Source organism: Lissotriton vulgaris, chromosome 7, assembly GCF_964263255.1.
Source record: "Lissotriton vulgaris chromosome 7, aLisVul1.2, whole genome shotgun sequence".
In the NCBI taxonomy this organism is placed as follows: Eukaryota; Metazoa; Chordata; class Amphibia; order Caudata; family Salamandridae; genus Lissotriton; species Lissotriton vulgaris.
The window spans coordinates 269,163,381-269,189,346 of record NC_141695.1 but is presented as its reverse complement, the minus strand read 5'-3'; the positions used below and the strand labels follow the sequence as shown (position 1 = coordinate 269,189,346).

The 25,966-nt window shown below is 43.6% G+C and overlaps 1 protein-coding gene across 5 annotated transcripts in view; it reads left to right on the top strand.

Moving 5' to 3' along the window:
• Positions 1-25,966, top strand: part of LOC147701363 (B-cell receptor CD22-like) — a 550,058-nt gene that overhangs the window by 269,478 nt on the left and 254,614 nt on the right. For all 5 annotated transcript variants that reach the window (XM_086930063.1, XM_086930060.1, XM_086930062.1 and 2 more), the window contains exon 4: positions 8,567-8,860. In XM_086930063.1, coding sequence (XP_086786189.1) covers positions 8,567-8,860 — 294 coding nt within the window. The remainder of the gene's footprint in view (positions 1-8,566; positions 8,861-25,966) is intronic.

Below are 25,966 nucleotides of genomic sequence, written 5' to 3'. Positions count from 1 at the left end.
CTGTACAAAATATAGTTAATTAAAAAGCTCAAGGTTGCATATGACGTTCATTGACATCAAAACATCATTCGAATCAGTCAACAGGCAGCAGTTGTGGCATTATGTGGTAGATGTGGGCTTCCTCGAAAAGCTTGTGACTGCTCTGAAGTATTGTATTGTATTGTATTGTATTTATTATTTGTAATGCGCAACTGTCACCCTACGGGTATCCTGGCGCCCAAACAAGAAGTAATCAGATGGTAATCAGATGGTAAACAATACACTAGCTGTCATGACATATAGACCAGCCGCCAGAGCTATTAAATAGAGTCAAGGGGATTATACTTTGGCGAACAGCCAGGTTTTTAGGCTCTTTCTGAAACCCAGTAGGGTGTCTATTTGTCTGATGTTCTGGGGAAGCTCATTCCACAGCCTAGAGGCAGAGGTACAGAACGCTCTGCCTCCCATCCTCGATCTCCTGATCCTGGTAGTAGCTGCCAGACTTTGGCTAGCAGAGCGCAGGGACCTGGAAGGGCTATACCAGGAGAGCCTTTCCTGTAGAGGGATAGGTCCTGTGTTGTGCAGGGCTCTGTACACGATACACAGGGACTTGAAGGCAACTCTACTCCCGATTGGCAACCAGTGTAGATCTCTTAGCGCCAACGTAGTGGAAGAACTGTGAGGTCTTTTAAGTGCCAGCTTGGCCGCTATAGACTGGACCCTCTGGAGCCCCTGTGAGATATATAGGGGGGCCCCTAGATATAGAGAGTTACAATAGTCCAGTCTGGCCAGAATCACACTCCTAAATACTAGTGTTCTGGATTCGTCAGGCAGAAGGGGAAAAATCTGTCTGAGTGCCTTCAACAATCCATAACAGACACTGATGGTTTTATTGGTCTGAGAGGTCATTTGGAGATCCGCATCAAACAGTACCCCTAGATTGCGCACGGTCTGAGCTGGGATGCAAGGTTCTGCTCCCGGCGCGAGCCTGATCTCATGGGAAGGTTGTTGACTCAGCTTGGCTGACGAGCAGTAAACAACCTCTGTCTTCCTCTCATTAAATTGAGGGGAGTTTATTGTCCACCACCTGGACACCTTGTTCATGCAGTTCTGGAAGGTCTCCATGGTCACCGCCTGTCTTCCTTCTAAGGAGAACACCAGTTGTGTGTCATCGGCGTAGTTTATCAGATCTGTACCGAATGATTTGATCATGGGGATCAAGGGCTGCAGATAAAGATTAAAAAGATTAGGGCTGATCGAGGAGCCCTGAGGTACTCCATGACTGACCAGGGACTTGGGAGATGAGAAGGGTGCTAGGGTTACCACCTGCTGTCTACCTGTCATGTAGGATTGTATCCACCTCAGGGCTTTGCCCTTCACGCCCAGTTTTTCCAGCCTACTTAGCAGAACTGCATGGCTGACCGTATCGAATGCGGCCGACATGTCCAACAGCACCAGGACTGAGGAGTTGCCATTGTCGGCTCGCATTCGAAGGGTGTCCAGCATGGTTGCCAATGCAGTTTCTGTTCCGTGTCCTGGGCGGCAGCCAAATTGGTCCTTATCCAAAAGAAAGTCTCTTTGCCAGGGTTATAAATTCATCTACAGTCAGATATCGCCCCGGTGGGGAAATGATCAATGCCTGCAACAGACCGGGCTGTGTAGTTGCACTAGCCCTATTTATAATCTTTATTAATGATGTTGACGAACTCGGACTCCTATTGTCTTTGAATTTAGATCTTCCTATGTGTGATCGGCTAATGATCCTCACCCTTTTGTTTGCTAATGATGCTGTAGTCTTGGCCCACATTGAAATTTCAATGCACAGATTGAGAGGTTTTGAAGATTACTGCAAAATGAATAATCTTACAACTACCGAAGAGAAAAAAAAACATTTATTTGTATATGCGAAGCTGTTGTCAAAGGTTATAGCTCACCACTACACAGAGCACAGGCAGTAACATACCGAGGAGGCAGTGATGTATGTTTGCCATGCTCAAAGACATATCTCAGAGAAAGAGCAGACATATCCTAAAAACATAATGAAAACGTTTAATGTTCTCGTTCATGCTGATAGAGCGCGGGTTCACCTGCTCGTTTTACCATACTCACCTGGGCCCATAAACATACACACTTTGAACAGGTAACCCTTGCTAATCAGGATTTTAATTAACCTTTTAGGACTTGTACCTATACCATTTGACTTACCTATCCTCGTCACCGGTACCTAGAGTCCTAAGGGATCAAGGGTGTTAGCATAATAGTTAGAAAACAAACATTTGCTTTCATAAAACAACCACAGACTCAGGAATGATTTAAACAGTTTATCTATGTAAATTCTTAAATGTCAGAGTCCATACATTTGCTTTTAAAGCCTTTTCAATTAGGAAGATAATGATCAAAGAAAAATTGTGCAGATATTTTATGAGACTGTCTTTAAGCATTGGAACAGAGGAAGGGTAGAAAAGGGGAACAGTATGATGATGTACCCACACAGATTATATTTACCTAGAATGGTGTCAGGACTCTTCTGAAAGTGTTGAGGACAGATATATATATATATATATGGTCAATATTACCTACTGGCGGTCGCCAGTAGGTATATATAGTTAGGACGGTTTACCATAGGAAATCCCCAACATTCTATTGGGAATAACTTTGGCCCTGGTTGATGAATCTTCGCACATTTCTTCAAAGAAGATGGCTCGCTCCGCTCCGCTCCTTCCCTGAAAATTTGGAGGGGATTTGTCAAGTGGGGGCTGAGAAAAAAGGGGGGTCCCAAAACGTGTTTTCCCCATGTTAATTTCCATAGGACCTTTAGACTCAGCTACAGCTTGAACCGCTGAAGGGAATTACACCAAACTTGTCAAAATGGTAGTGTCTGGTATGCAGATCACGCTTTTGGTAAAATCGTGTAAATCCCTCCAGTGGTTCATGAGAAAATTAGAAGAGAAATCAATTATATATCTATAAGCGCGAACGCGTGCGCGCACCCCGCGATTTTTCGCGATTTTTTTTTTTGGGCGGGGCTTGGGGGGGGCTTGGGGGGCTTCTCTCTTTTATTTTTATGTGTTTTATTTAGATTTCGAGGGTGCCCACTCCTCGTTTTACCCCCGAGATCACCGCCGCGGCCCGAGCCGCCTCAAGATGGCCGCCGCCGCCTGGTTGTGGGCGGGGCCGGGAGGACTTGGTTTCCGCTTCCCCCTGCCTGGGGGAAGCGTTCGATGTGTCCGCCCGGTACCGCCCGGTCTCCCGAACAAGAGAGCCTCAGCCAGACTGCAGTCTCGTGACTACCTCAGCAGCAGAGCACGGCCGCTTCCTCCTCTGCTGGGAGTTTGCTGTGAGTTTGTGGAGCCGGGCGGGGAACAGCATCAGCAGGTAGGAGTGCCCGGGGAGGCAGCGGAACGGAGCTGCCGGGAGGAGCATGGATAACAACCCCCTGCTGGAACAGCGACTACCCGCCTACAGCCCTGCGGGGCAGGAGGGCTACGGGCAGCACAGCTACGGGACCATTAAGCCGTCGCCGGGCTTCCAGCCAGCCCAGCCGGGCTTCCAGGCGCCGCCTCCGTACCCCTACCCCAACGCCGTGGCCACAGGTTATGCAACTTCCTCACACACGGCAGAGTGGAATGAAGCGCTGTCGCAGCACTTACGGTCTCACCTCTCCACACATGCCCCCGTGGGCGTGGGCGGGCGCCCACAGTAAGACACACACTCAGAAGGGTGGAGGGGGCATTGGTAGTGTCGGGAATGACTGCTGGGGACAGAGGCTCTTGCAGTGCTTGCGCTGTGTGTGGGGATCAGAGAATACTGGGGGGCTCTGAGGATTACACTCCTGGCAGTGCTGATGGTATTGTGGTAAGACCATAGGTCTGGCGGCAGGTGGAGGCTCTGAGGACGAGGAAGAGCTGACAGAAAGGCTGCAAGATTTCACAGATTCACTTTTTAGCTTGCCAGTTGCTATTATGGCGTGTTTATTCTAATTACTTGGGGCATTGATGGAGAATGGAGGGCGTTGTAGTAGATAAGCTACCCGTGTAATAGCAGGAAAAGGAGTCCAGTTGTGTGAAGTGCTCATTAGCGATCGGCTGGAATTATCTCCATAACAATGTTTGCTTTCACTACAAGACTTCCAGTTAATTGCAATTGTCGTGGGATGGCTATGAAGGGAGGGAAGACAGCAGGTGCTCGGCTTCTCTGGTCATGTGATGGTTTTTTTGCAGAAGCACTTCAGGCATAATCACCTGCATGTCCGCGTGCACGTGTGATAATGGAGACCCCCACCCCCTATAATCTCCCCCTATACCCGCTCTGCTGGGCCTCCCGTCTCCGCATGAGACACTATGCACTGTCTTCTTCTTTGTGAATCTCCAGCTCCATTACTCTGTGTTTCTGGAACATCACAAGGCCGGGCTACTATCCAGATACTTGGGCCTGCGCGCTGTTTCGCAGCTACCTATCATGTCGTGACAGGTTTATGATCTCATAAAACATAAGCATGTTGAATAAGCTGCTTTTTGCATTACTTTGCAAACATGATGTTTAAAAGGAAATACATCACGTCTAAGCTCTGTAGACTAATGTATCAACTGTAGGTAATATGTGCGTGACGCCATACCCAGGGGTTCGATTCCCGCCTATACCATTCAGCTTTTCATACTTCTGAGGTCGATAAAATTAAAATGACTACCATTATGCTGGGGTACATTAAGGAAGTGATATTCCATCCCAAGATGTCATTCGGAGTGAATGTGTGTGAGCTTTATTTTATACACACACTGTACGTTAAAGTTTCGAAATCGGGTTTAACAATCTGTTTTTATGTCTGCATTTATTCAATGGATTTTTGTTGGATGGTGTGTATTTTTTTAAGCGATCCGTAATGGTGTGATTAACAGACACAAATTGAGAGTGCAAAGCAGTGGTGGCTGGTGACATTTAAAACACCCAGCCACCCTCCCACCCACTATTCATGCACCCCATCCATCCACCCACCCATCCATCCATCCTGCATCCATCCATCATTCATGCATCAATTCACCCATCTATCATGCATGCATCCATCCATGCATCCACCCAACAATCATTCATCCATCATGCATCCAACCATCGTTCATGCATCAAAAATCGGATCCCTAGGGCTGCTCAGGTGGTCCCACAAGGATATTAACATATTTAAACGTTATCCGCTAATAGAATTAGCATTTTCAAAACCTTGCAAATTCACTGAAAAAAACATAGGTTTCTGGCCTTATTGAGGTAGGAATTAGCATTTAAAAAACCAATGAAATTCACTGAAAAAACCATAGGTTATACAGTATATATAGTTAGGAATTAGCCTTTAAAAAACCAATGAAATTCACTAAAAAAACCATAGGTTTTAGGCCTTATATAGTTAGGAATTAACATATAAAAAACCATTGAAATTCCTCCTATATAGTTAGCTGGACATTTTATTGACATAAAACCCAATGAAATTCCATATATAGTTAGTTGCAATAACTATATATCGCGCACCCGCAATCCACTGCTGATGATGTCACATATTACATCATTCATGACATGGTCAGTGACATCACTGATGACATCACTGATGACATCTCAAATGACATCACTGATGACATAACTGATGACATCTCAAATGACATCACTGATGACATCATGACACACCAATACCAGTTACTACATACGCACTCACTGATTCCTACGTCTACGCACACATTCACTCATTCACCCATACAATCACTCGTACATACAGTCACTCAATATTACAACACTGTCATATGCACTCATACACCTATGCAGACACTCACACACTGCCACTCATCCATGGAGTTACTCACACACCTAGTCAGTCCTGTAAAGAATCAATCACACTTCGATTTCCTCATCTATACAGATAAACACAGAACACCTTACTTTTTCAAACATATACTAACACATACTTACTATCTTATACAATTACTGATACAAGTACACATTGATCTGCACAGAGTCACTCGCCTCCCAGCCAGTTACACACACACTCAGTCTTCCATACAAATACTTGGGCAACCAATCAATAAGCTATATAGCCACTCATATAGCTACTGATCAACACATGCAGCAGCTTGCACAACAACAGACATATTGATGCACACTTTCAGACAGTTTAGTTATTAACCCATGCATTCAGTAAGACACATTCATTCACTCGGTCAGTCAGTCACGCACCTACTAAATCCTTCATCCAGACACTTATACATCCACTCATTCTTCAATATGTAAAACATATTTAAACTTTACAGAAACACACAGTCACTGGATGATGTCATCAGTGATGTCATCAGTGATGTCACTGACCATGTCATGAATGATGTAATATGTGACATCATCAGCAGTGGATTGCGGGTGCGCGATATATAGTTATTGCAACTAACTATATATGGAATTTCATTGGGTTTTATGTCAATAAAATGTCCAGCTAACTATATAGGAGGAATTTCAATGGTTTTTTATATGTTAATTCCTAACTATATAAGGCCTAAAACCTATGGTTTTTTTAGTGAATATATATATATATATATATTGACCTCCAAAATAACATTAATGCTCCAACGTTCCTGCACAACTACCAGTCTTGCTTCAGACCAAACTGCAGCATGCCTTCTATGCTTACATATAGTAGGTGATTTATTCTTGACCACTGAAATTGCTGGAACTATCAGCTGCCTTCAAGAGAGTCTACGATCACACTCTGTTAAGCACCCCGGTGTCTTGAATGGCATTCATTGGTTCTCCTCCAAACAACACCAGTTTGTTCACATGGGCACCCCGCATCCCAAAAGATCCTGATCCTCAGCGGCGCTCTCCAGGTTTCATTAGTCTCTACTATCTTCAACTTCTAAATGGAGCAGCTTGGTGCATTACTGTCAGGTAACTGCATTAACATTAACCAATATGCAGAGGATAAACAGCTCTACTTAAGTCTCCTTGCTTTCAAACATCCAATTCCCCAGATACTGCCTGTGCACTATCCAGACCTGGGTGTTAGATCTAAAGGTTAATCTAACTATGACAGAATTTCTATCATTTGCCAAGAACAACAAACAAGAAACAGGTACAAACCTTGAAAAATAACATGAACCTAAAACGATTCTAGCACCAACTCTCACCAAATGTCAGGTCACCTGGGTTCACTTTGGACACCAACCTCACCCTCGAGGAACAAACAAAAAGGCCTGGTATCAGTTCTCATTTATTAAGAAAGTGAAGATATTTCTTTCAGAAAGCACCTTCAAAACTGCTATTCAGGGACATGTACTCCCCCTTCTTGAAGGTTGCAACACTCTGCAACATGTCATTCCTTATTTCACACTGACATCCCTTATGGGCATGCTGCACACTGCAGTATCCATTATCCCAGGCCTGAAGAAATATGATCACATCACCCCCATCCTGAAGGCTCCCCTTTCCAGCCTGCACCATCTTCAAAACCATATACATCATTTACAATGCTAGCACCCGTTCTTATCTAGTAGAAAAGCTCAACATCGCTGGTGGTTGTCAGCACACCTGCAGCCAGGACACCATCAGATTAGAGACTGTGTAAAAAAAACACTATGCAGCAGGCCTTTTCCACCTATCCATCAGGATGGCCCCAAAGCTGTTCCAATTTATGAAAGTGATAAAGACTCACCTCACTGGCTCACTGGTTAGAGGCGGCAGACCCGAGAGCAGAGGATGGCCCGGGACCAGGGTTCGATTCCCGGCGCGGCAGGTTTCTGGACCAGGGTCAGCGGACTCGATAATTCTCTCGCCTCGGTGCCCACTCTGATCAGCGATCACACTCGGCAACTCTGGGCATTAGCTTGCCTCATCTTCACTAACGGCTCCACCAGACCGCCGGGGATGCCTGGTCTCACCCTGGAGATACCCATTAAGGGACCATCTCTCAGGGAAGCCAGGAAGGGTTTCGCAGCGGTCGAAGCGCCTTGGGACCCTCCGGGTAAGTAGTGCGCTATATAAATGCCTATACATACATATACATACATTTATGAAACTCTCCCTCACAATGCATTAACCAACCACATCACAGCCACTTCTTCTATCACAGGTTAACTTTATGCTGGTCTTTGACAATTTATAGCTCTCCGCTGCCTTTTGGTTAGGTTTGGACTACAAAAATAGCATGCACATATAGACTTCTACCCTAAGGTGTTATTTTTCTCCTATGTCACTTATAGATATGTTTGCAAAATACACATATTTGATGTGCTAGGAGACATTTTTTCACATGGCCGCATCAGTATAATGTCCTTTCTGATTGCTATTATTGATATGTAAACAAATTGTCAAAAAGCTAAATAAAGCTATCCAGACAGAAGGGCCTTATAGACTCGGGGTCTTAATATGTACATCTGCAATAGCTGATCACTACTATGTTGATTTGTGCTCTCAATTTTGACATGTGAAATTGCTAGTATTCCATGAGTTTTGGAATTTTTTTGATGAATGAAGATACAGGTTTAAATAATCTCAACGTGTATTCTAGGGGGTTTTCAACCTACGATGTTTGGTGCTAAATTACCACTTATAATGTTTTGCGCAGATCGCCCAGAGGAGATCTCCCTAGGTGAGCTTGGAGAGATGACTGAAGGAGTGCCTGCTACAATCACCTGTTCTGCTGTTCACACCTGCCCATCCTCACCACCCACTCTTACCTGGGACTGGAAGGACCGCAATGTCCGCAGTTATCATGAAGACCTCAGTAATGGCAGATGGAAACTGGTATCTGAGATGTACTATACTCCCATTGCAGAGGATAATGGGAAATCTTTACAGTGTACTGCTTCATACACAGATACTATAACTTCTAAAAGAAATATCACAATGGCAATAACATGTGAGTAAATGTACCCTTAGCAGTTACATATTGGTTTAGGTAATATCTTGATGTTACATTTTAATATCACATATGCAAAGTAGTTGGTGGTGGAAAAAACATTCTCAACAAAGTAATGCCTATTTCAATAACTGCTTCTAGTGTGTGTCAAGTTGTATGTAAAATATGTCAGCTTCATGTACACGCAAGGCATGCCTGTCCAAGTAAATTAATTTCTAACAATTGCCTGTGACACTGTATTCTAATGCTAGGGAGATATCTTGACATATTACAGTATGTTGCACATATATATATATATATATATATATATATATATATATATATATATACAGCATTTGTTCAGGTTTGACAACCTTTTTGAGCAATGTATCAGTCAGATTATGACTATATAACTGTAGATATATATTGTATATTGCAGGAGAATAAGAATGAGAATTGTCCCCGAAATCGAATTTACACATTCATACTTGTATTATATGTGAAGAACTGATCTGTTTTCTATGTTCATGAATTACATTTGCAGTAGCACTTTAAAAAGTGGGAGAAATGGTCGAGCGTAGTCATGTGATCGAGGCTGATTGTACGGCTGAAATGCTTAATGGCAGAGACAAAATAAAATATTGAAGCACAATTTGGAGGTCTGCACTTGTTCTTATCCAAGTGGAATTGGAGGCGTAGCGAGGGGAATATATATATATATATTCCCCTCGCTCTGGGGCAGCAGGAGGCACTAATCGGGGATTAGTTCCTACCAAATATACACCATCTGAGGAATTGGTTTTTCTCGTGGAGGACAGACACAAAACGCTGCGACCGCTAACCCGCCAACAGCGGAAAATAAACGAAGAACAGCAAACAAAAAGCGCAGCGCAAGGAGAAAACTCAAAAGGCAGAGGTTATGCAAAGAGAGGCAGAGGGCAAGGGAAGAAACGCTAATGGCTGCATTAAACCCAACCCTGCATAATCCAACAGAGGCCCATAAACAATGTCTGAACATAACGGCTAATACAACAGAAGCACAGCACAACACTGTCATCAATCTGTCCGACACCACCTTGTCCAAAGCAGAGATGCAACTCCTCTCCTTGGGTTTGTCCTATTGTCCAAAGAACTCTTTCAACTACGTACAGACACGCATTGATGTCTTCAAATTCATCCGCAAGTTAAAATTGAGGAAGCATTTTAAACTAAATAATGCACAGGTTCGGGCCACTAACATCACCAACCAAACCCAACCTTCAAAAGTATTTCAGATCTCTGATGTGAACGCTTTGAAAGTGGCAAACGAACTGGCACATAATGTGGAGTTTGAACCAGGCTCTACCCAGGAGAATCTTTCCAGGGCCGGGATTTCAATGAATCAACCATGTGTGACACCCTTCAAGCCCCCGTCCACTTTTTGTCCTATTATGCCGAAAGACAACATCGATGCTTTCTGTGATATTGTTGTGGAGGATTTGAAAGGATTGGGAATGAGCACTGCACGTAGAAAGAAAAGAATCAAATACATGGAGAGACAATACCAAAAACTAATGAAGAAGTTAAGGAGTGATTCGAACCTCATAATTAACAAATCCGATAAGGGTGGCAACACTGTCATCTGGCCAAGGGATTTGTACATGGCAGAAGCGGAAAAACATCTAAATGATACCACCTGCTATAGAAAAGGCAGCTTTAGTGACATCAAGAGCTTGAAAGAGAAAACCCACAAAGAATTGAATCAGTGGAAGCGCCTTGGATTACTGAGCAAACAAGAGTACGCCTTTTTGAAAAACGATTTTCCTATCACTCCTTTCTTTTATTTAATTCCCAAAATTCATAAACAAACACTACCGGTCCCAGGGCGACCTATCATCTCCGCCCAAGGGAGTTTACTGGAGTCCATTTCGAGATATGTCGATCAATTCCTGCATGAGTATGTGGAAAATTTACCATCCTACATAAAAGACACTGGCCATTTCCTATCTAAAATTAATAGCATCAAGTGGGAAAATGACTTCGTTTTGATTGCTTTAGACATTAATTCATTGTATACTAGCATCTCGCACAATGACGGCTTAAATGCAGTAAGATATTATTTAAACAAACGGAGCATATCTTACAGTCAACATAGTAATATGTTAATGAGCATGCTTGAATTATGTCTGAACAATAATTACTTTCTGTATAATCGTGAGGTATACCAGCAGTTGAGAGGGGTGGCTATGGGGGCATGCTTCTCTCCCACCTACGCATGTTTACATGTAGGGTGGTGGGAGGAGCATGTCCTCAAAAAAGTACTTGCCGATCATTTCCCCAACTGTTTGGCACATTTTTGGCGATTCATTGACGACATATGTATGATTTGGAGGGGGTCGTTGGAGTCAGCTAATGAATTCGTCAATTTGATTAATGTAAATAACCTCAATTTAGGTTTCACCTCACAGATTAGCACACAAGTCATCCAATTTCTTGATGTGGAGATTTACATTGAGAATGGGAGAGTAAACACGTGCTTGCACAGGAAAGCTACAGCGGGCAACGCCATACTGCACGCAAGTAGCTCCCATCCTAACCATTTGATCAGAAGCATTCCTTATGGGGAGTTTCTTAGGATGAGGAGAATCTGCAGCACCCCATCAGATTTGGAAAGATGCCAGAATGAGGCGCTGGAAAGATTCTGCGCCCGAGGATATGATGTGGCTCTTCTGTTAGAGGCGAAAGACAGAGCCAACCAGCTAGACAGGGATAATTATCTAGCCTCCATCACTGGGGTGGGTACCCCTAGTCTAGTTGAGAGTGAGGTTGAGACCCAGACTAACAACATCAGCCTGATAACCACTTTCAATGATGATCACAAGAAAGTGAGAGGAATTCTGAAGAAGCATTGGCCCCTTTTAAAGACCGATATTACTCTAGCCCCCCTCATACCAGCTGAACCAGGGGTGGTGTTTAGAAGAGCTCCTTCTATGAGGGATATGTTGGTTAAATCTAGTCCGGAGGTAGTAATAAAACCTCACCGTATTTCCAACAAATGCGGTTTTTTTAAATGTATATCTTGCAGGGCCTGCAAATTTGGTGTAAACACCAGTGAATATTGCTCTGCTTTTGACCCTACTCCCATCAAGATCAGGGATCATTTCACCTGCCGCACGGACTTTGCAGTATATGTGCTCCAATGTACCTGTGGCCTCAGGTACGTTGGTAGCACCAAACTGCAGGCTTTTAACCGCATTCTGCAACACCTACGGGCTGTGGTCAATTCGGATGGCAACTATCCGGTAGCCCGGCATTTCGAATTGGTCCACAATAAGAACCTCAATGATTTGAGATATTTCATCATTGATGCGGTGCCGAAAAATATCAGAGGGGGAAACAGGGAGAAAGTGTTAAGGCAGCTTGAGAGTAAGTACATCGTATTACTCGATACCCGAATCCCAAACGGTTTGAATACAGGGGAGGACCTTTACTGTTTCCTCTAGAGGTAACAGTACAGTAAGTTATATCAGTCACCCTGTTATTTCACTCATAAACTAGTATCCGTTGGGACTAAGCTGTCCTCTAAATAGTGAAAAGGGCACTATGCCATAATATTCACTTGAGATAGTACTCATACCCGTTGGGCCCCATACCCCATGTTGTGAGCCTTTCTTATCAGACATTGAGCACTTTGCCATGATGTTTACGTTGTGCCTTACCACATGCGTTGTCTAAAAAAGGTTTTTTGATGTTACTGTGATTATTACACACATTTACTTCTGCTAGTGGGTGGCATGCAACTCTTCATCAATAGAGATTAAATTAGCGTGCCACCACCAATGCACTCCCTTAAAACATTAGAATATAGCACTCGGTTTTAACTAGCACAATTTTGCACATTATCACTAAAAATTGCACTTTATAACAGCATATTTTGCACGTTCCCTATATGTGAGACTTTTTGCAACTTGGGAATACATTTATACATGAATTGGAGTGAATCATTAATTTGATGGGCAATGCACTTTATTCCACAGGCATCAGTATATAAAGATATATTTATTTGTAAATAGTATGTAAATATATTAATTTGCCTTGTCATGTGTTTACATTGATATATATTTTACCATGTAATGAATTTGCCTTTTGCATATGGACCATTGTACATTGTTGATGGGATTTGAGATAACAACTCCGTTTACAAAGTATTTCTTCCATGTTTATGTTGCATTTAAGTCTGATTGGGAGCTTTCACAGTATATAAGTACACTTATTGGTTCTCTTTAATCATGTGATCAAGGCTGCCTTGCTGCAGCCGAAACGCGTCATGCTGGGGACAGAAGAACAATAAACCACCCTTGAATTAATACCAATCGCAGTGTTTGTGGTCTGTACCTACGTCGAGGACTCTGCACTTTTGCTGAGAAGTAGGAGTTGGAACGGATATATATATATATATATATATATGAAACAATACTAGTCTGGCGCGGCCCGCGCCCCCAATTAGTACTTCTATTGGATTTTAACAAACGAAGAGTTGAACCCGATTCTGGTGCCAAACAAAAAGGTGCTTTATTTATGCATATTGCTTAGCTCGTCCGCCATTACGCGTTTCGACTGTCTCCACAGTCTTGGTCACATGGTAAGGTTGCAATACCACAGTTGGATTTAAATAATAAACATAAAAGGCGGACTTTGTATTGCTGCCTCCCACATTATTTCAAATAAGCTCCTCATCAATTAAACAAAAAGCAGACTATATATAATAAGATAGTTTTCTAGCATTGAATAATGAAACTCTTAGAGAGTAATTTCATTCTATACACAATATGATGGAAAATGTGCAACATATCGTATTAGTAATAAATATCTATACATATTTACATCAAGAAATAAATATATATCTAAAACCACTAAAATCACATGTCAATATTTTAGTAAATACGGTATGCTGTTTCCTAATTGAAAAAAGAGAAGCTCCTTGACTTACATTCACCCCAAGTGGGGTTTCAAAAAAAGTGCTTTGTGCAATTTGACATTTCACATAGTGTAAACATTATACAACATTACATCCAACAAAAGTGGTATGGAGCAGCAATGATAGCATAGTGCATAATTCAGATAAAAAGTGCAAGTGCTGATTAGTGCATAATCCTAAATTCCAACATGATTTTTTTCATTGTTTAAAAAATACTGAGGTAGGAGCCCCTACCAAAGATCTTAATATTTTTTAATTTTTTTATACTGGCTATAAAACAGCAAGACAACAGAGCAAACTAATTGAAACTCATAGGATAACCATCTGTACAAACCCTTCATTATATGCATTGTGTAGCATATTATCCCTAAAGAATCCTACCGGTTAGAATTTAAGTCAGTTTTATATAGGTGTTCACAGTAATATTTTTATAAACACGTATATAAATCCTCGCTGGCTTTAAGTCCCCCTGGGGTACGACTATCTAACTCCAGGGTATAGCGAGTTTCCAGGACCCTTAGAAGTGCATCCCTATTGCCACCTCTTTTTAGGGGCAAAACATTGTCGATGACATAGTATGTAAGATGTTTCGGGTCACTATCATGAGTGCTCTCAAAATGACGAGCTACGGGATACGACTGGTCTTTGGTGTTGATTGCTCTTATATGCTGCAGTATCCGCCTGTGAGCCGGCAGACGGGTGCTCCACACATACCGAAGCTCACAGGGGCACTGCAGCACATAAACCGCAAACTCAGTCCTACAGGTAAGTTGTTTGGTAATCTGTGTTTGTTCAGATTTAAAAGGAGTCGGGTATTGCGTTTTGCTACAACCATATTTACATGCCTTACAGATTGAACATTTTTTTAAACCCTTGCTGAGACCCATAAAAGTTTTTGAAGATGGCTGATCCAAATGGTTTTTGACCAATCTGTCGGCCATAGAAATAGATTTCCTAAAGGAAAATTCGGGTTTTCTGCCTACTAGTTCCCCAATAACCGGGTCCCCGGTTCCAATTACGGCTGAAAATCTTGCGAATTTCCTCACACTGTCTGTTGTAGGTAACTATAATTCTGGAGGATTCTGATATTGACTCAGTGCAGGAGATACCTGATGTTGTTCTTTGCCTGAGCTCTAGTCCTATTATTTGAGCGAGACATTCTTTCTCTACGACCCCCTCTGAATAACCCCTAGCAAGGAAGCGTAATTTACTGGCTTCCTGAGCTTTTAAACACACAATTTCTGAGCTGCAAATTCTCCTAATGCGCAGCATCTATCCGAAAGGGATACTACGTATTAGGTGAAGGGGGTGTTGACTTGCTGCATGGAGGACGGTATTTCCAGCAGTAGGCTTCCTGTATAGCCTAGTTGCTAATCTGTCAGATTCTATATAGACTTCCAAATCCAGAAAACATACTGAAGATGTACTCATATTGGATGTAAATTCTAGATTTAAGTCGTTAGTGTTCAGATGTTTTAAAAAACTACTTGCCTCCTCTAGGGTGCCCTGCCAGATCAGAAAGAGGTCATCGATGTACCAAAGATTTAAGGGGACATGGTGTTCCATGATGATGCGATGTTTCCCCATGAGGACCTGCTCCTCCCACCAGCCCATGTGCAAGCACGCTAGGCTGGGTGAGAAACAGGCCCCCATGGCTACCCCCCTGACCTGCTGGTACACCTGATTGTTAAAAATGAAGTAGTTTTGTTCCAAACAAATTCTAATCATGGAAATAAGCATGGCTTTGTGTGCAGAACAATTGATAGAAGGTTGGTTTAAATAATATTTCACTGCTGCAATACCATCATTGTGACGTATCGATGTGTACAAAGAAGAAACATCTAACGTGATTAGTATACAACCTGACTTCCATGATACATTGTTTAGCTTTCATATAAAATCTGAGGAATCCTGCACATAAGAATCCAAATTCTTTACGCTGTCATGCAAAAAATAGTCTATGTAGGATGACATATTTTCAGTCGAGCTGTTAATGGCCGAGATTATAGGACGCCCTGGTGGATTGTCTATTCGCTTGTGAATTTTAGGAAGTAAGTAACATGTTGGTATGACCGGGAATTCTTTCTTTAGAAATCCAAATTCATATTTGGTAATTAAATTGGAACTTCTCCACGCAACTAATTTGGCATTTTGATCCTGCCATGGCAATTTGATTGCTCCCAGGTTGCTCTTCCTGTAACACGATTGATCCTTAAGTTGGAATTCTGCCTCATCTATGTACATTTGTCGTGGCCAAAGAACTACGTTACCACCTTTATCCGCTTGGCGGACTAGAATATTTTGGTCTGATTCCAGTTATTTTCATCAACGTGTAGTAACTTTGGTTCAATTTGTTTACCACTGTATGTTTTTTGTTGGTAGCTATGTACAGTTTTTTTAGGTCTTTCGTGATCAAGTCCTGGTAAACATCAATATTATCATGTGTTGAAGTGGGAAGAAACACTGATTTAGGTTTGAAAGGAGTGGTACAGGTCGCTACATCTATTCTTGAAGCAACAAGAGGGACCTGTCTAGATACACCCACTTCTTCCTGTAAAGCCCATATTTCTTCAAAATCTGTGCGATCTTCCACATTTACAAAAGTTGGACTATTGGGAATTTCCAGATTTTTCTTCTTTACAGGTTGCAATTTGAAGAATTTTTGAGTTTTAACTTCCTAAAGAATCTAAAGGCGTCCATTCACACATCTGCATAGTTGAAATTGCAGGGAGGGCAGTATGACAAACCAAGACTTAAAATCTTTTTATCATTGTCAGAGAGTTCCATCGAAGTTAGGTTCACTACTGAGCAGGAGTTGGTACCTGTTTATTTGCATTCTTTTTGTTCCTACGCTTTTTTTGTTGTTGTTGATTTACATTGTTTGTTTTTCCAGGCCCGGCATTTGCACCTTTCACTACGCTTTCTGTTGGCCCTTTTGCGTTTTGTCCGCCAATTTGAAAACGGGGTCTCAAGGTGTCCCGACGATCCTGGCACATTACACTCACTTCTTGTGCCAAGGACAGCATGGTAAAACCCCACTGCCGTATTTCTCACTCCCTCATTTTCTGATTCACTGCCAAGTGAACTAGCGTCTGATGAAGAGGCGACTACTGTAGTGTTCTCAGGCGGCGCACTGCGTGTTTTTCTGGCTCTAGTTTTGACGTTATTGTAGCGCTTCGCATAGGTAAAAATCTGCCCATTTAAGTAGTCCAGGCGATCCCGCTCAAATTTAAATGCTTTGCGTTTTTTGATCACCTCTTCCTCCTTGTTAACTCTAAAAGTCATTTCAGCCCTCATCTTGTCTATCAATTCACTTGATCCCAAACCTGCTATTTCTTCCTCCAATTTCTCTATTTGGGCTTGGAGTTTCACTCAGTCAGATTCTGCATATTTTTCCAAAATAGTCATTAGCTTGGCCGACGCCTCCAGATTAGCTTCCGCCCATTCTGTAAGCATTTCGGGATCTGGCGTTTTGTAGCTTGGTGCCAAATTGATCCTTAAACCTCTTGGTACTCTACCCTCTTGTAAGTACATATTCAGGGATTTATTTTCCCACCATTTTGACTGTTCCTTAAGCATTAGCTTCTCTAATTTCCTGAATTGATCCCGTATGGTAGGATTGGTGTTTGTCTGCGTTGTTTGCCGTATTGTATCCGTTCCTCTGGCCGGGGGCTGTGCAAAAATGAGGCTGGCCGCCTCCTCTCTACTCCGCAACGCTTCTGCGGACATAGCTAAGATGTAGCAAAGTATTTAAAGCTGCACCGCTAATGCAAACAGTGATTGCTATGTTCGAAATACGTTCCGATTAACCGCAATGACTGTCCAGGCACACTCCCCACCGGATGATCTTGCGTCTCCTAACTTCCAGGGATACCGCATACGCCAACGGTTCTTCCGTAACTGATGGCTCCGATTCCCAAGTGGTGGCAGGACTCTAGTATCCAGGGGCTCCAGGCAGCAAACTCCTCGCCGAAGTTCACGTAAAAATCAGTTCCTGGGAACGGAACCAACTGCTTCCTGCCGCCGAGCCTCGTTAGGGGAGGGGTTCAACTCGCCCCACTGAAAGACTCCACGGTGCAAAGTATATACATATATATATATATATATATATATATATATATATATATATTCACTGAAAAAAACATAGGTTTCACACCAGTTATAGTTAGCTGGAATTTTTACTGACATAAAACCATTGAAATTCCAACGTTATAGTTAGTTGGACTCACTATAACAAGCGCACCTGCAACGTACTGCGGATGACGTCACATATTACATCACTCATGACATCGTCAGTGACATCACTCATGACTAGGGCTCCCGGTTTTATGGTATTTATTTTTTTAACATTTCCGTCTGTATTTATCCATATTTATTTTTTGGTCATTTTTTCAGTATTTATCCATATTTATATTGTCGTGAGCAAAAAAAGACACTGCAGCTAGTATTTATTCACATTTATTTAGGCAGGACAGGCTCTCTCCTAACGCTTATCTTTATAGTACAGGCACCAAACGCTTTTAGAATGTAATAGGTCTTATATTTGTGCGAGTTTAAGCTATTGGGATTGCAAATGACAATGCCTTTTATTTTGGTTTTAAAAACAAGCCATAAATAAAAGGCATTGTCATTTACATTGCCAATAGCGCAAACTCTCGTAAATCCGAGACCTATTGCATTGCAAATGCTTGTTCAATTGGACACAGAACTGTGAGCAGACAGATAACTGCGGGGAATGTGGCCTACTATCCTTCGCTACACACTGGAGTAATCGTCAATGCCATCCCAGTAGCCGTGGGAGAGATATGATGCAAGGAGAATCTGACCTGAAGCACCCTGTGAAATCATACTGTATTCCAGCCACAGTCTGAGCAAGCCAGACAGGCATATTCTGAAGCCGAATAAAAATCCCTGAGAGCATTTCATCTTTTTTGTGAAACAGAAACCATTCACCCTTGTAGCGGACCACCTTTCTCTGATTTCAATCTGCAGAAATCCTAAAACGAAACTTCCCCTCACAATAGAAAGGCGGTGCCTCTGCCTAGAGGGCTAGAAATAATTCACAGGTTCCACCTGGCAAATAACTACACCGCACTCTCAGTGGCTAAGATTTCCTGAAAAATACCTGAGCTATGTAGTCAAGCCGGTCAAACACCATACATTCAGCAAGGACGTGTTAATGCAAGTGTCAACGAGTGGTCCAGCACAGCAGGCAGCCTCTCCGCTCCGGGACCATAAGCAGTGGGGGGTTCAGAGTGCGCCAACAGACGGCACTTGCAACATCAGGCTGAGGAGCCAGGCTGTGACGGCCGCAGAGGGACAGTGGCAACAAAACCTCCAATACACCAGAAAGTACGGTTCCTGCTCTAAGATGCCCTTGTGGCGAAAAATGTGAGCGAATGTCACAAGTGCCAAAACCTGAGCAAGACTCTGGCACCAGAGACCTGCAAATGCCCGGCCTGACTTGTGTGCTGAACGGAGCCCCTGCAGCTCCCCCCCCCCCCCCCCCCCCCCCCCCCCCCGAAGTGATTAGCTTTGTGCATTTGTTTTCCCTTAATTTATTTTAAGTGTGCATCCTGCCGCACCTCTGCTCCTGCCAGGGCAACTCCAAGCCAGGATACTTAAACAAAAGGAGGCCCTAATGGCCCCTTAACATCGACCTTTGTATTTATTCAGGTGAACTCCTATAAGCCCTCTCACTGCTTGTGCTCGGACAGACTTGTCTTAGAGAGCAATTTATTGGCATTTTTCCGTTTTTACATATAAATGCAGACAAAGGAAAAATATTTTTCCGTCTGTATTTATATGTAAAAATCCGTTTAAACGGAAAACCGGGAGCCTTACTCATGACATAACTGATGACACCAGCCAGTGAATTTGTGTCTTTCTGAAAAATTAATATGTTTTATATATGTATTTGTAAAGGTTGATGGAAGAATAAATGGTTAAATAAGTGTGTAAATGGATGTTTTAAAAAAAAAATGATTGGTTAACTGCCTTATTAAGTGTATTTTATTGAATACATATATTAGCGAGTAACTTTTAAATATTGAAATATATGTATCGGTGTTTCACTTTGTGTATAAGTAGCTGCATGGGTTGGTGACTGACTCACTGTTTGTATGTGTTTTGAAAACAGTATATGTGCAGGAGTGTAAGGGTAGATGAGTGTGTATATGTGAATGACTGTCTCAAAATTGTCTGTATTAGTAAAGACATATATTTTAATCTAGTGTATGTGAGTTTTGATGTATATAAGTGAGTATATGTGAGAGTAAGAGATTGTAAGAATTCCTGTTTAAATAAGTATGCATTTCTATAAGTGATTGTTTAAGAGAGTAAGTATGTGTAAGTTTCCTTAGAAGTAAGGAGGTAGTGTGTGTATAGTTGTATATGCAAATAAATGGATGTTCAATAGTTTATTTGCATGTGTGAGTATGTGTGTGAGTAACTTTTTGTTGACTGTCTGTGTATAACAGGATGTATAGATATATAACTGCTAAACGACACAGACGGGTCCGTGGAGGCTTGCACGAGGAGGGAGAACGTTTGCCTGCTGTTTGGGACGCCCACGCACCTGACCGCTTCAAACTGCTGGTTCCTCCCTGCCGGGACGCGAGAAGCATCAGCGCCGCAGGTAGTAGGAACTAGCCTTCCCAGGGGGCACCGCTATCGCGCATAGGAGCGCGTCATCATCTAGCACCAGGCGGCGCTACAAAGCGGGTCTCCGCCCGACCAGAGGGGCGAACTGCTAAACGACACAGACGGGTCCGTGGAGGCTTGCACGAGGAGGGAGAACGTTTGCCTGCTGTTTGGGACGCCCACGCACCTGACCGCTTCAAACTGCTGGTTCCTCCCTGCCGGGACGCGAGAAGCATCAGCGCCGCAGGTAGTAGGAACTAGCCTTCCCAGGGGGCACCGCTATCGCGCATAGGAGCGCGTCATCATCTAGCGCCAGGCGGCGCTACAAAGCGGGTCTCCGCCCGACCAGAGGGGCGAACTGCTAAACGACACAGACGGGTCCGTGGAGGCTTGCACAAGGAGGGAGAACGTTTGCCTGCTGTTTGGGACGCCCAAGCACCTGACCGCTTCAAACTGCTGGTTCCTCCCTGCCGGGACGCGAGAAACATCAGCGCCGCAGGTAGCAGGAACTAGCCTTCCCAGGGGGCACCGCTATCGCGCATAGGAGCGCGTCATCATCTAGCGCCAGGCAGCGCTACAAAGCGGGTCTCCGCCCGACCAGAGGGGCGAACTGCTAAACGACACAGACGGGTCCGTGGAGGCTTGCACGAGGAGGGAGAACGTTTGCCTGCTGTTTGGGACGCCCACGCACCTGACCGCTTCAAACTGCTGGTTCCTCCCTGCCGGGACGCGAGAAGCATCAGCGCCGCAGGTAGCAGGAACTAGCCTTCCCAGGGGGCACCGCTATCGCGCATAGGAGCGCGTCATCATCTAGCGCCAGGCGGCGCTACAAAGCGGGTCTCCGCCCGCAACGCGGGACGCGAGCGGGACGCCCGGGGCGAAGCCCGGGCAAAGGGCGGGCCCTCTACGGCCCTCATCGGCTAGAAGAGGCCGGGCTGGGCCAGAGACCCTGGCATAAGGACCACGTAAGTTACTGTTTCTGTTGTGTGTCCACTTTGTTATTACCCCTCACCACTGAATGGCTGCTGCGGCTACAAGCCCTGCTCTTGTGGGGTTGGACAAAAACATCATCAACCGAACACTGGATGACTATTTTCTCAAACCAGCCGTAGATGGTAATAAGGAGCTTTTGTTAGCCGAGAGGAGGGCAGACCGCCGTCGCTCTATTGAGCGCATTAAAAACAGAACATTTTCAGAACCCATAATGTCTGTTTCTTTAGACGACGATCTGATCAGCACTCCAGCAGACAACACCTTACTGACCTCCAGCGTACCCTTGCTCCTCCAAGAATGTTTAGCTCCGGCACTGTCACCCACTCAAACTCAAGAAACCATTTCTACAGTGACCAATGAACATAATAACATCCCTAAGATCCTGATATCCCCTACAATAAGGCCTGGTAAAGTCGTAAGAGGCAAAAACTCGAGGCTAGTGACACATAAAACGCATGGGCCCCCTCCACCCAAAAGAAGAAGGAAAACCACAATAACCAATAAGCCTAAAATAAGTCACACCGAGTTTGGTAAAAAGAAGAATACTGTTACAATACCATCAATGGGAGCTCTTGAAACAAACCAAACTATAACAGTCAGCCCTACTTTACCGATATCTTTACCTCAAGCATCTACAGATTCAGATACCACTCATACCCAGATGGAGGAGGACTTGCAATCCGCCACCCCCAAGTCACTTCTGGACAATATTGAGTTGATTATACGTAGTTACATGCTTGCCTTGTCAGACAGATTCAGGGGGATGGAGGCACGTCTAGGTAAAATTGAGGGGGATTTGACTGTGTTAGGGAATTTTGTACGTCTACAAGGACAATCTAAAGTACAGCACCAACAAGTCATCACAACAACCCAATCCCTCTTAAAAAACACCGTGGGTCTTACACCATCTAAACCTAGCACAAGCAATAGCCAGGTAGCTGTAGCAACTCCAGCCGCCTCTAATCCCTCAAATGAGGCACCGAAAGCACATGGCGGCAATACCTGTGAAAACTCTTTATCAACAGCTCCAACCGCTATACAGGGTAAACCTACTATCTTATTACCACCCAGTAACACAATCACTTCCGCCAACATTCCACCCAGGGAACCTAGTACTCTCCCGGAAAGATCCTCTAGACCTGAAGGGAAGGAGAATAACTGGGGAAGAGGGGGCCAGTATAGGACACCACCCACAGAACTTCCCCCAGAAGCATTACCGTACGTGGTCATACTCACTGGGGTCCCAGAATTGCCCAATGGTAAAAGAGAGGGATACTCACAACTAAAAAATAAAATAACGCATTGGCTCTCTCTTTATAGACCCAAACCCATTGCGATAAATGGAGAGATAGTCCATGTCCGGCGCCTGTCTTGGTTGGGGGGCAGAGCGAAGGACATTGGTGGCGATGTCGTGGTCATAAACTTTAGAGACAGAAATGCCGTACAACATATCTTGAATTGGCCTTACGGAAATGAAAAGAACTGCATAGTACCATGCCCCCTGACATATTTTTACCCCAGATCCACTGTCTTCCCCCCACAATACCATAATAACAATACTTTCACCACTTCCCAGTTCCTTAACATTGAGTCCGCTCTAAACCCTGTATACATGCACCAACTGGCTCCACCACCAGTTATACACGGGTGGAATACTATACCTTTTAATTATAAAACAGGATTCAATGGGAACATGTCAAATTTGTTACCATTTACGCCCTTAGAGCTTACCAACAGGTTCGCGGCCTTTAGCGGCCTAGAGGACTGCGATTGATGTTTAAGGAATGCAGAAGCTACGGGGGGTGGGGTAAGTGCTTCATGTACCTCAAGGTCACCTGAGAAGCTAGGGGGTCGTTGCAATGATAAAAATACACACACTGCCCTAACAATTGCTGTTAAAAACAGTAGTCCCCCTAAAGTACCATTTACAGTGTCCTCTGGGGAAATCGAGGTGCCTTCTACACTCCTACCAGATATAAGGCTAGTTAATAGTGACACATCCGAGCATCGGGAGTCAGATGCAGTGAGTACCGTGGGCCTGGCGGTGGTAGGCGTAGCGTTGCCTACTTTAACATCTACCCAATCAACCAGAGAGTCTGTTACTTGCCCTGCTCCCGAAGACAGTGTAAATTTAATCTCCTGGAATATTGCAGGCTTGGCAAATAAGCTACGAGATCCAGTATGGCTAACATTCATTAGAAAATTTAGTATTGTGTGCCTCCAAGAAACCTGGATAGAGGATAACAATGTCCATATTGAGGGTTTTCGAAGCTTTATTATTCCAGCAGTTGCCTCGACCAGGGGTAGAGCCAAGGGTGGCTTGGCCATCTTCATTAACCAAGGTCTGCGCTGTAATACAAGCAACTACCACAATGTAAATTTGAATTATATTGATATAAAAAATGGCAAGAATGTGCTGACACTGGTTAATTTTTATAATGCTAACAGTAGTAATGAAACTTGCAATATTGCCTCCCTAAATGATATTCTGAGCAAAAATGTTTACAATGTATCACGGCATTTGTTGATAGCAGGTGATTTTAATGTTCAACCATGTGGTAATCCAGCTAGTACGCCAATGGGGTCCTTAGGGTGTAATAATGAGGAAGGTTTTCACTTCTCCCATAGTAGGGGTGGCAAGAACCTAAACGACCTAATGAATGAACACAATCTGACTGTAGCTATGTCGTTTGTCCCCGATACAAAAATCTTTGACACCCCAACCTTTAAAGGGCACGGGCAGGGTTCCTTTATCGATCATATATTAATATCTCCAGATGTTGTTCAATGGGTCTTGCATTTTTCTATTCTCACTAGTATATACAGTGATCATAATCCCCTTGTTATAAACTTGGGCGGTCCATTAATTGCAAAACGACAGTCACGCATTGACCATGGCACGCTAAGGTGCGTAAATGGCAGGCGTCGCATTAGATGGTCAATGGTAAATCAAGATACTCTGTATACTAACATAACCAGCGCATGTGAAGAGGAGCTGTCTGTTTGTCTTTCACCTGATTCAATCCCCTCGAACATTCTATCCAGGTTCGAGGGGCTGGTCACCAAAATTGGCTCCATGCTCACAGCGCCAACAAAGGGTCATAGTGAGAATAATTCCAAATGGTTTGATCATAACTGCTCAAAGGCAAGCAGGGATCTGAAACATGCATTAAAAACTAAACCCAGAGATTGTGATTTGATAAAAAATCTCCGCCTGGCCTATAGGAAAGCAATAGCCATTAGAAAAAAGGAAATTAAGGCGAACGTTATTGAATCCCTTTTAGACCCATCTGTGTTGGGGAATAGCAGTAAGTTCTGGCAAATAATTAACAAACCTGTGTTTGAAAATCCAAACGACACAGCCCTTGGAACAAACATCCCAGAGGAGGAGTGGGTGTCCCATTTCAGTACAATTTTTAAGAGTAATGAGCATCGGGAAGTCTCTGATCTTTTAACTTCAACTGCGATTCCACTGTGTTTCACAGTACAAGAGACCGTTAGGGGAATACAGGGTCTAACCACCAACAAGGCCCCGGGTCCGGATGGATTGCCGCCGGACCTGTTTAAGTCCAGCATCCCTTTCTGGGCTCCGGTTCTCACGGCTGTAATAAATGCAGCGGTAACAACTGGATGCCCAAGAATTTGGGGTCTCTCGACTATAGTCCCCATTTTTAAGAAGGGCGACCGCAGTAGCCCGTTATGTTACAGGCCAATCTCTTTACTGAATTCAGTAGTTAAAGTGGTAGGGGGTGTAATTCTTAACAGGTTATCTACTTGGGCTAAAGAAAATAATATCCTTTCACCCATACAATACGGGTTCAGACCAGATCATTCGACCATTACGCAGTGCCTGAACCTATACCTTATTCTAAGCAAGTATACACTGGCGAGACAAGGCACCGTCTACATGGCCTTTATGGACTTGTCGTCCGCTTTTGACTGTGTAGACAGAAGCCTATTATGGGCCACTCTGCTGAGAATGGGTGTAGAGAGGAACCTTGTCAATTTCCTCGCTGATCTGCATACAGACACAAGGGCGAACGTCCGTTACTCCCAAGACCTTAATGTAACGGATGAATTTAAAATAAACCGGGGTGTCCGACAAGGTTGTATCTTGGCCCCTTTTTTATTCAACCTGTATATTAACGAACTGGAGGAATTTCTTTTAAACGTAGAAGCAGATTACCCCTTAGTTGAGCGCAAAGGGGTACCTGTATTACTCTACGCTGACGATGCTGTTCTTATTTCTAGAACAGCAATCGGCCTCCAGAAACTATTAAATTCCTTCCACAAATTTATGGAGTCACGTGGTTTAAGCATAAATAACTCTAAGTCCTACGTTATGAAAGCAGGTAAGGGTATCCTGAAACCTGACTATTTTAGTATAAATGGGGAGAAAATTCCATCAACCAACTCTTTCTCTTACCTCGGGGTCCTGCTAGATCACAAGTTATCATGGGGCCCAGCAGTCTCCAAGAAGAAGGGAGAAACAACAAGGGTCAATGCGGCCATCCTTGGCTTTGCAAAAAAAATCG